General features: G+C 47.2%; 1 protein-coding gene across 1 annotated transcript in view; it reads left to right on the top strand.

The window, feature by feature from the left end:
• The window catches only part of ZBTB46 (zinc finger and BTB domain containing 46), a 39,756-nt gene that overhangs the window by 26,853 nt on the left and 1,314 nt on the right, over positions 1 to 11,589 (top strand). Inside the window, exon 4 of the mRNA XM_009876312.1 lies at positions 8,978 to 9,153. Within this exon, the coding sequence (XP_009874614.1) occupies positions 8,978 to 9,153 (176 nt within the window). The remainder of the gene's footprint in view (positions 1 to 8,977; positions 9,154 to 11,589) is intronic.

Below are 11,589 nucleotides of genomic sequence, written 5' to 3' on the forward strand. Positions count from 1 at the left end.
CTGCTGAACCAGTGCGTCGTCCTCTGTATGCAAAGCTGACTGAAGGAAAGTGCTTTTGGTTTCTGATTTGGAAATTCAAATACTTTTCATAAAAATCAATTGCAATAAAATTTTAGGAGGGACAGAGGTTTCTCACAATACTAGTTGGAACGGGGACAAAACAAATCCGGATGCATTTTGCGTTCTCATGCACTAAGCAGGGGTCATTTCAGTGAGTTTTTCTTGCTGTGTTGCTTGCAGTTGTTGAAACCAAATAAATATGAATTACTGCTTGAAAAATCATCTTTGTACTTTGTCATGTTGTACATCTTTGGGGCTCGTGCTGTTGTTTCTCCTTACTCTGTTTCACTGCTCGCTCAAGAGCCTTCACTTCTGCTTCGAGACGTGCGTAGTGCCTTAGGAGCCCGCACAGCTCTCTCAGGGTGCTAATAAAGAATTAATGAAGCCAGACGCACTGGTCTGTCTTTACTGTGTGCTAAAAGACCGTTTTTTTAAGGAAATACAACCTGGAGATGCCTCTAAGTCGTCGACAGTCAGAGTGCGCCGCTTCAGTGTAAGCCAGGTGGTTTGGATCTGTTGGGGATGTTTGGGGGGGAAAGAGGAACATGTGGATGTTTAGGCAGGAGTTCTCTAGGGAGCTGCACAGCTGGATTCCTGGGGACAGTTTTTAACTGGATATATGGGTAAATTCACACTTCCCTCCCATTTTTTTTTCTGATTTATGGGGGTTGGGCATTTTGTTGTCCTGTCTTTAAGGGAGAACAGCAAGAAAACGGCAAGTATTGTCACAGTTTGAGTAGAGTTACCTCCGTTGGGAAAGATTTCAATCCGCGATCAAAGCGGAGGAAGGTGAATCAAGCATCCAGCTTGTGGCACAAATGCAGAATTTCCTCTGGTAGCCGATAAAAAATTAGTTTAGGGATTGTTCACATTTGGAAACCTTTGTGTGGTTTCACGCAAAGGCTTTATTGTGACCCAGATCACGGCGCATTGTATTCGGACACGGTGTAAACTTTGCATTTTTATTTGGAGCTGGGTTTTATATCCTCAAGGTTTCAACCGACTCTTTTGTGTTAGAAATTAAAAAGAAAAAAAAAAACACCTTTAGGGCATACAGTGCTTTAAATACAAATTTGTTTACTTTTATGCCGTGTTTGCTTCCGATTTCGCCTGCTTGCTTCTCCAAAATAGTCACGTGCTTGGCGTGTCATTGCAATATTCAGCCAAGGTGTCGGTTAAAGTTTGTTTAACGGTTTGTAACGTACGCTGATCTCGATTGCACCATCTTTATTTGCACGTAGATCTGTCATTGATTCTCAGCGCCGTCTCCAGAATGTTATGGACCATTTGGCTGTTGCCGCAGTGTTGGCGAGAGGGTCTGATTCTGCTTCAGCCGGACGAATCGTGTTTTCCTTTTTAACTTTTTGCAATGCAACAACTGTCGGGTATAACCAAATAGTTCTGTACAAATATTTGAGCCTCTGTGCTTGCTAAGTACGGGATGAATGGAATACTTTTCCGATCTTTTGTAAAGCACTTTGAGATCAAGGAGTGACAGTACCGTTTTAAATAAAACAACCATGGTCAAGTCTTGAAATCTGAAGCCTTGACGTAAATTTTCAAGCGAGTTCGTAGTAGAATAAAGTTGGTGTGCACGTTACGTACGGATTGCCACGTCCACGTTCGCAGCGGCGCTTCTCCACGAGGCGTCCTTCAGGAACGGGATCGCTCCAGATATTCGCGCTCCTTTCCCCACGACAGACTCGTTAGCGCCCGTGCCCTGCGACAGACCTCCGCCGCTGCACGCATCGCGCCCGAACGCGGCCTTTTGGGGAGGGGAGGCTGGTTTCTAAACCAAAAAAAACCCCCAAAACGCAAAAGCCTGGCACCGGCGTCCTGCTGCGTTCCCTCCCGCGGACGGAAGATGAGCTGTGCTGCCGGCACGAGGCCGTTTTTAAAACCCGACCAGCTGGTGCTGGTTCACGTGGGTGAGATTCGTTTCCTGTGTTCCCCAGGGCCTGGCACCAACTCGACTCGTTCAAGGGGCGAACGGGATGGCAAAGTGGAAGCACCGTCGCTGCCTTCGGCACACCTTGCCACTCAGAGCCCCCCCGAGGTCTGCTCCTCTGGTGAAATGTCACCAGAAACCGCGGGCAAAGGAGAGGTGCCCCCCTCAGCCCAGGTAAGATCGAGGGGCGGGGGAAAGTGCAAAGGAATTGTAAATGCAAAGGTTATATGCTTCATCCAGTTCCCCCCAGTTAGGACTATCAAAAGACTGAAATACCTTGTGCTTTAATCTCTTAGCTTGCTTTTTTCCTATAAAAACAAAACAGATTATTTTAAAACTAGGAGCCTGTTGAGGTCGGGGTTGGCGCTGTCCTAATTTTAGCCTTTCTGCCTTACCTCAACAGAACTTGCATTCAAAAAAAGGGTGTTTTTAAAAAAGTAACACATGCCCTTTTCATTTTAAATCCCTTTGATTGCAAAACGTTGCATACAAGGACACAGAAACAGCACAAGAAGGCTGAGACCCCAGCTGTCCATTGCCCGCTCCTGGCGGGTCTTGTAACTGCCTCAATTCACGTGGAAGCTAGCTTTCTGCATATGACAGTAGTCTGATATAAAATCCGTAGCTTTCTGTGGCCTTTCTTAGTCTTAATGTTTTGAAATGATGCTTTAATTCCGCGAGTGAAAACAGATTTTTCCTGGGCAGTCCCGTCACAGCAAAGCGAGCTGGTCGGAGCGGCCGGTAGCCGCTTGCCCACTCTCCAGCAGCCCTGCCCAGCACGCCTCTGCCTCCTAGAGGGTTGCCATCTGCCGTGTGCTGGCATATTGCACATGGTTTATGGGGGAGGAAAGAAAAAAAATATTAAAAACCCTAGCTTTTATTTATATTTTGGATCGGCAATGCCAGAGAGCGTTGTTGCATCAAGGAAGCTACGCTGAAGGGGTTTGTTTTCTGCGGGCTTTTCCACGTGGAAAGAAAAAGTAGCGATGCAGGGCTCGGAGAAGAATTTCCAGTTCTGTGGTATCTGCTAGAAAATTTCTCTCTGGTGTTTCCCGTTGAGCTACAGATGCTTCACGGGACTGGAACCCAAATAGCTACCTGGGACCTAAACAGGCATCTCAATTACAGTCTTCAAAACACCAAATCTTGCAAATTAGGGCCCAGTGGACTTGGCAGCTTTGGCAGTGAAAGCTTTGTAAAGACAAGTAGGGTTGCCAAGTCAAACGATGAGCCTCCCTCAAAGAAGGGATGAAGGCCGTGCCGAGGTGGGAGTCTGAGCTACAAAGATGTGGGTTTGGCAGTGCTGGCCTTAACCTGAGCGTGCTGTTCCTTTGCAGGCTGCTTACGATGGATTTTTAGCACTTTGGCAGTTGGATAACTCTGATTCAGGCAAGTAGCGAGAAAATATATTTTTTTAAACCATCTTTGTTTCATACCAGAAGTCACCGATTTCTACATGTGTATGTGTGCTTCTCCTTTAGATACAAGTTTCTCGAGATCCGAAGACGTGGAGGTCACGGCCGACGGCCCCTTCCTGGCCGAGAGGCTGCCCTGCGGCTTCTGCGGGAGGGTTTTCCAGTGCGCTGAAGAGCTGCGGGAGCACACCCACGAGCACGCCTTCTCCCTGCTTCTCCCCTTCGACTTGGTCGCCTGCTCCCAGCGCGACGTGCCCCCCGGCCAGCTCGCCCGCTTCCAGTGCCCCAAGTGCCCTGCGAGCTTCACGCTGAAATCCAACATGGATCGGCACGAGAAGACCATCCACTTCAACTGCAAGAAGGTGCAGTGTCCTAACTGTGCCAAGCTGTTTCGAGACAAGACGGACTTAAACCGGCACCTTCTGTCCGTGCACTCCAACGAGCGGACTTTTGTGTGTCTCTTCTGCGGCAAGGGCTTTGGCACGCAGAAGAACCTCGCGAGCCACGGGAAAGCGTGCTGCCTGGGCGGCTTGGAGCTGTTGGCTGGCGTGAGACGAAACGAGGAGCCTGGGGACGCATAGCTACAGGCGCATAGAGACGGTGCTTCAAAACCAAGAAAAGCAAACAGGGTTCCCTTGTCCCTTGTGCTGCAAAATAAACCTGCAGGAGGTGTTATACAAGTAGAGTCGCTCCCTAAAGCCCACTGGGGGGATCGTGTGCTGGTTCCAGACGCTGCGTAACTGTGGCCTGGGTGCAGTTTTTGTGCAAAGATCCCTTCTCTCAGTGCGTGGAATGGGCCTTGTTGGTGTGGTCGTACCATGTGCGAGTGCCACCAGCGAGGTTTTGGATCCGTAGGTCTCAAAGTGCTTTATAAAAGAAACATTGAGGTTTTCCTTGTATTCCCTGGGAAGATAACGTAGCTCAGCTTGTCGAGCGTGTTAGCAATAGCATTGAGAATAGAATTCAGTCCTCTGAGTTCTGGTCTAGCGCTCTGTCTGCTAGACAATTCGAGCGTTTCAGGGTTTTTCCAGCCTGAGGTGAGGAACTGTGAAAGCACAAGCTTGCTCAGCCCCATAAGCTGTTTCTAAAGTCTGATTTTCTGTGTCATTTAAAAGAAAAAAAACCACAACCAAACATGCTGCTTGTTCACAGGTGCAACAGGGTATTTCATTTGGACTTTAAAGTTGTTGCAAGGTTTGTCTGTTTTGTCAGTATTGTGTGTGAGTCCGCTTGGGGCTGTTTTAAGAAGGTGCTGGAGAAAGGCTGTGGTTTTCAGGAATTTTGTCAATTTTCCTGACTCTGTTTGTTTTATGTAACGTAATTAAGTTAGCCAAACTGCATGTGCAGGGGTGAACCTGACGAGAGGAAGCTTCGTGTAGAAATTCGAACTGTAACCTGGGGTCGTGTACCAAATCCGCGACAGCTGTTACTGGAGAGGAGAAGTCGTACTGCAATTCCTGTTTTTCTTATATGAAATTAATTTTATTTTTTTAAAAGATTAACTGTTTCTCTGTCTCTTGCTATATATATTTACATGCAAAAGATGAAGGTAACTGTGAAAGTAGCATAATTCATTGTGGTGCTTCCCAGCTGCTCTGGGTACAACACAGCTTGTCAGCGGCTTGAGCTTTCCCAAATGTGTGAGAGAAGAGACAGAAGCAACTTCTACGAGTGATCTTTCGAGCTCTTTGGGAAATTTCTTTCTTATTGTGGCATTGCATCTCAGGGAGACCAAAACGAGCAATATTAGATCGGGCACAAAGTGGACTAGAGCAGCCCGGAGGCTGCAGTTTCCTGTGGAGCTTTTTCGTTCGTTTGTTTTGTAAAGTCACCTTCATTTTTTTCACTCTTGTTCCCATTGACACCTTTGGCATTGGGGATCACAGCCCTCTGTAAATGTGCACAGTTTTTAGTCTGTCAGCTTCCCTTGTTACAGATGTTGGTTTAACTGCCTTGTAATTTATTTTGCTCTTAAATAACCAGCAAGCAAGGAAGGAGAAATTTGAGCCGGACGAGAAGATTGTGACCAAAATAAGTCTTATCTGGAAATCTGGGAGCAGCATGGTAGGATTTGTCTGACTTGAAAAAGCAAGGTGCCAGCAAAAGTAATTTTAGCACATTTCCAGAGGCTTTGTTCACAGCATTAATAGTTCATGACGTTGCGTGTTTGTTCGTTTTTCTCGTATTTGAGAGTTGAATTCAGCAGGGAACTGTATTTCTATAGTCGGGTCAACTCCTTCTCTCTAGCAGAGGTTTAAGCAGTATTTCACTTGGCCTATAATCAGAGACCTTCCAGACTTCAGCGCTGAGAGTTTCCAGTGTTTCCTTCAGGATCCGGAGTGAGTTTTTTAAAACGTTAGAGCCGTGGAGTTTGACATAGCAGAGGCTTCCCGAGCTCCCGGAGCAAACTCTTGAAAAGCAGGATTTTTGTGTTTGAAAATGGCACAGGAAGGCGATGGCGAGTTTGAATTGCACCTTGCTATTGACAACCTTCGATATTATAAAAATTAAGCAGGTGAGAATTCTCTCTGAATTCTTCATAATAACCAACCGAGTGCAGTATTGCGGTGACGATTAACTACGAAGTGGTTTCCAGAGCAGGCGGAATATGCCTCGAGTCTGGGCTGTGGGAGCCTGTTTCGTGTAAGAGCCTCAGTGAAATAAGTCAAATCACTCGCAGTGACAATACCGATGCATTTTTCTGTGCATTGTCGTGTTGGCTTTAAATAAGGCACATCTTCCTAAATATTTCCGTGGATTTTTACTGTGGCACTGGCTGGGTGACCTCCTCCGTTCCTTGGTGCTGTAGTCGTGTTACGGGCAACACCGCTGCTCCTGCTCTTAACTTTTTAAAGGTTATTTCTTAGAACCTTAAGGCTGCTGTACTGATATCAAAGAGTGTCATTTAGACAAAAGGTGATACTCGTACCACAGTCGGTGTGTTGGCCGTTAAATGTCTGTGCTTGTGGGTGCACACGTTTCAGGGTGAAAATGTGAAAATGTTAACTCTGCGATGCAGTTATTTTTCTAGCCGTGCTGCTGGTTTTCAGATGTTTACTTTTGTAGATACAAGAACTGAACACGCAGATATTTGGTGAAAAAAAAATAGTTTTCAATAAAACTAGAACTGCAAAAAAATGTTCTGTGACTATTTTTAAATACGAGCGTACCAGAAGCTGAAAACATTGTCGCGAGTGATCTGACCTGGCCGCGGGCAAAAGTAAATCTGGAGGGCTCTTGAAATGCCCAAACATTAGGCGTACGGTGTTTGGTATGTGTTCGAAACGTGTGGCTGTGTGTGCGGAAGCAACGTGCCATGGAGAGCTGCCCCCTCGGCTGCTGCAGCGGCTCAGCCCCGAAGCGACGGGACGAGTGAGGAGGCATCTGGTTGTGTAGGAAATGACAGGATCAGCTGCAGTCTGGCGACGAAGGAAATGAGGGATTTTGTGGTATTCTCTTCTCAGAAGCACTTTTGCTTCATAATCTCGAGATCTGGGTGCCGTCAGGATCTCCACGTCTTTTTTTTTTCCCGGAGGGATGGGGCTTACCCCAGCCGGCCGGTTCCACGTGTCCGTGGGGTTGGGCAGGACTGGACACAGCCTCGAGCTGGAGGAAGGGGAGGGTTCCACGTCCCCTCTTCCCTGCCCCTGGTCAGCTTAGAGCTTGCTTACCTTGTCTAGACACAGTAATCGTAGGGTTACCGTGGTCCTGGGGGACAGAAGCATTTGTGTGGCCTCCATGATCGAGCAGTTACGAGGTTGGACTGGGAACGTATTTATCGTAAATGGCTGATATTCTAAACTCAACGCTTGCTGTGGAAGAAAGTGGGCTCCTTGCCTCTGGTTGCACAGGCAAGAGGGTGTCAAATCCAAAGGAGAAGGTAAAGCAAAAAAATATTTTTCTTGTAAGAAAGAGTTCTCAGATTCTAGTTAAATTAAAAAAATAATCTTGTAAATAAGGAGATAGGTGTGGTGTTGGTTTAGCATTCACTTTGCACGTCTTCAGTATTGCAGCCACAGCCCGGGTGAGTTGGCTCTTTTTTTTTTCCCCACCCCCCCTCCTTGGGCTAGAAAATTCTCTTGACAGCTTCACAAAATGTGCTGAAACACACCTCGAAACCACCAAAAAACCCCACCCGTAGGCTGGACCACCGCAGATGCCGAGCAGCCCAAAGCAGCGTGTTAGGAGTGCAGGAAAAGAATATAAGAAATACTGGATCCGATTCCAGCGGCTCCTCAAAGGAAGTATTTTTTCCACCAAGCTTCCTGCGCGGAGCTTGTATAATTCCAAGTAGTCGAACCAAATGCTGAGACAAAATTCGTATCACGGCGGCTGTTAAGATCTTGAACTGTGCCTTCAGTAAAAACCTTGGTGGAGTACTTTTTTCTGGGGTGAGCTTGTGCTGAAATGATTGTTCTGGTGACGAAGGATGGTGTGACCTTACTTAGAGGCATCTCTCAGTAGAAAGAGCCGTTTACCTCCGCGACACCGTGCTTAAGGTGATGAACTAGAACGTGCTGCCTTTTTCTTCCCTTCCTTGCTCCGTATATACATTGCTTTGAGAAATAACAACCGTTAGGAGGAAAGTGGGTAAAAATTAACATACTAATGGAAGGCAACAGAATTATTAGAAGGTGGAGATGTAAATTCGTATCCGCGTGGACAGTCACTTCCAAACTTCTGGTGGGTGGGTGCCCTGGGGGAGCAGCGAATACTCGGTGTTGCCCGGGTGCGTTGGGTGCTTTGACTCTGTTTGGAGGAGGAAATCCCGGCGCAGGAGCTGTGTGCCGCCTTCTGCCAAATTAGATCTTTGGGCTGCTGGTACCGTCCCGTCCCCTGGGTCAGCTTTCAGCGTGCTTCTGAGGAAAGAGGAAAAGAATCAGCGGTATCAGAATGGTTTCAAAGAATTCCTCCCTTTTCTAGTTCAGCAAAACATGACTGGGGGGGCCAGAAAAAAAATCCATCGAGAGCTACAGGTGGCTTGGGAGGAGGCTTGCGGGGTTCACGCTGTAACCCAACGTTGTGCATCCTTTTACATTTCTGTACCTGACCTGGGTGACGGTTGGGTAACGTGGAGTGTGCTTGTGCTGACCATCCTCTGTCTTCTGGGGGATCCGTGGTCTTGCCGAAATGCTCCTGGGGCGTGGGACGAGGTCCTCGCGTCGCCCTGGGAGTAAAGGCGAAGCGTCTGGGTATTGTGGTGATGCATTCATGGCTGGCGACTCCTTCCCCAAATGAGAGCATTTAGAATTTCAGGTCTTGATGTCCAGGGTAATTCATGACAGTTCTAGCAGGTTGTCAGCCCTCTTTATTTACCGTTTAACAAGTGTGGAGTGCTGCTGAATGGTTATGTGTTGCCTTGTTCAAAAGCTTCTCTGATGAAGGTACTGAAATTCCCAGCTTCAATATTATAAGGATTAAAAAAATGCGTAGATGGTTAAGAGGCAGGAATGTGATTTCGCAGTGAACTGATTTAAGAGTGAAATGGTGGACGAGGAGACTGGCCCTTTTGAGACATCCCGAAAATAACCGGCGTGTTTTGCTCTCTTAACAGTCAACGAGTTCACGGTGATCAGGAAGAAATTCAAGTGCCCGTACTGCAGTTTCTCAGCCATGCACCAGTGCATCCTCAAGAGACACATGCGATCCCACACGGGAGAGAGACCCTACCCCTGCGAGATCTGCGGCAAGAAGTTCACCCGCCGGGAGCACATGAAGCGACACACCCTGGTAAGAGGAGCTGAGCCCCTCAGGTGAAAAATGACATGAGCTCCGTCAGGTTTAGGGCCGGTCTTTTTTTTTTTTTTTTTTTCCCCCTCCCCAAATTTTCAAAAGCAAGTTCCAGGGCTGCAGCTCGGAGCAGCCGGCGCTGCACTCTCCTTGGAGCTGGGCTCTCAGGAATAGCTCCCGCTAGGAAAACGAATCGTGGAGGGGTTTTGGTTGTTAATAGGTTGAGTGATTTGGTGTGGAAAGCTTTCAAATAAGCCGCTCAGCAAGAAGAATTTGAGGCAAAGGTATGCTGGTTATGCCTTAGTAACGGTGGCTGCTCAGAAAGGGCGAGCAGGTTAGCTGGTGCCTTTGTCCAGCTCCTCACAGCTTCTTCAGAAACAAACTCTTAAGGCAAACTTTGGGTTTTTTTTAATATTTTTTCCCAGGGGAGAGTTAATTTGCCGTCCTAAAGCTGTTGGTCAAAGCTTGCCGTAGAGGTGATACTGTGGAAGAGCAAATAGTTTCTACATAAGTGTTTCAGTAATTCACGCCAGAGAGCTCTGGTGCTCCTCTGATTAAGATTGTAGAGAAAATTTGAATTTTTTTATTTACCGGGGATGGTAGCTGTGAGGTTGTAATACAGTGAGATACTAAAAAAAACCTTTGCAAGACTGTTGACAGTTCAGTGACTAAGAATTGATTTGCTGAGGGAATTTAAGTAACTTTTTCCTTATTTATATTTAGCTATTAAATTGTGAATGTCAAGAATATCTTACTGGAGGAGGTGTGTTTAGAGTAATTCGTGTTTTCCTGGTTGTAATTCTCAAAAAAGCCGCAAAGAACCCTGAAATCCCTCCGGGTGAGCGACTGGGTTCTGTGGAGAGTCTCGAGTTCTGTTGCACACCCAGGGAGATGAAATCAGCTCTTGGTGAGCAGATCCAAGAGAGGGTGTTTGTCTGTCTGAACCCCTGAGTGGCTAGTTCGGAAAATACCCCCTGGATTACAAATTTTTCTGGCCTTAATTGTCAAGGTAGATCTGTAAAGATGAACGCTGGTGTGCGTCGAAGAGAAATATTCATTACAAAAAAATAACAGGTGGGAAAACGAAGTAGAGTTAACGCACCAAAGCTCGGCCTCTCTCAGTTCCTCAGCCAAAAGGGGCTCTTTTGGTGCTTTTAACTCACATTGAAAGCCGTGTGTTTGTAGCCTTTATATCATATTTAAATTGAAAAGAGAAGCTTGTTTCCTTCGAATCAGAATAAGAAAGAGAAACAAGATTTCCTTCCTGAAATCCTTGCATCTCAAGTGATGCTTCTGTGTGGCGGCAGGGCTTACCCTCGGGTTTCTCGCCCCGCCGCAGTGGCCCGAAGGACGCGGTCCCCCTCGAGCTTTGCAGCTTTTTATCACGTAGTTCAGTTCTGCATCGTTTGCAGTACCTGTTCTATAATTCCTTTTTTTTTCTTTGCATGGCTCTTTCAGCCCTTGTTCTGCCCTGTTGACCACCTCCTGTAATCCTATTCAGCTTCTGAGGCCTGAAAATCATTCTTCTGGCAGTTAAAAACGAGCGATGCCTCGAGATCCCAGCAGCTGACTTTGACCAGCCCTGACTGACTGCTTTGAAAAAAGCTTATGCGTAGTTTAAAAAAAAAAAAAAACACACCAAAAAAACCCCGAAAGAAAATACAATACGGCTTCTGCAATTGAAGCGTGCGTCACGGAGACCCGCTTGGAGCGGATCAGAGGAGCCGGCGCCGGCGGCTTTGAGCACGGCTGGCGCCGGCGCGATCCAAACCACCAGCGGTGGGGAGGGCTGAGGGGGTGACACGGGTCAATTTGTCCTCAAAATTCCTCTTCCTGAACACCTTCGGCGCTCTGGATGAGCAGCGAGGTGGTGGAGGATGTGGCTGCAGGTGAGCCCGCGCTGGGGAACCGGCCTTGTGAGGCAACTGGTTTAAAATAAAAGGAATTTAGAAAGAAATTTTTCACAGAAAGAGTGGTCAGACTCTGGCACAGACAGCCTAGGGAGGGGGGTGAGTCGCCATCCCTGGATGTGTTCAAGTGTGCTTAGATGGGATGTTGGGGGATACGGTTTAGGGGTGACCTTGTAGTGTAGGGTTAATGGTTGGACTCTGATCCCAAGGGGCTTTTCCAGCCTGAATTGTTCTAGGATTCTATGAATTTCCCACGCGGGACATCTTTAAGCAGCAAATCCTTCCCTACAGGCTGTGGTGAGCATGAAGAGGATAAATGAGTTCAGGAAGGGGTGAGGTGGGGGGCAACGCGTGCCCACAGGCTCTGCTAGCTGGTGGGTCCGCACAAGGCGACTCGATATAAAAAATATATCTGTTAAAAATAGAGATATTGGTCAGCCCTGAAGCGGACAGGCAGTTGGACTGGGTGATTGTTGTAGGTCCCTTCCAACCGGACTGTTCTAGATAGAAATAAAAAAATAGATGA

The sequence above is a fragment of the Apaloderma vittatum genome, unplaced genomic scaffold (assembly GCF_000703405.1).
Source record: "Apaloderma vittatum isolate BGI_N311 unplaced genomic scaffold, ASM70340v1 scaffold5839, whole genome shotgun sequence".
In the NCBI taxonomy this organism is placed as follows: domain Eukaryota; kingdom Metazoa; phylum Chordata; class Aves; order Trogoniformes; family Trogonidae; genus Apaloderma; species Apaloderma vittatum.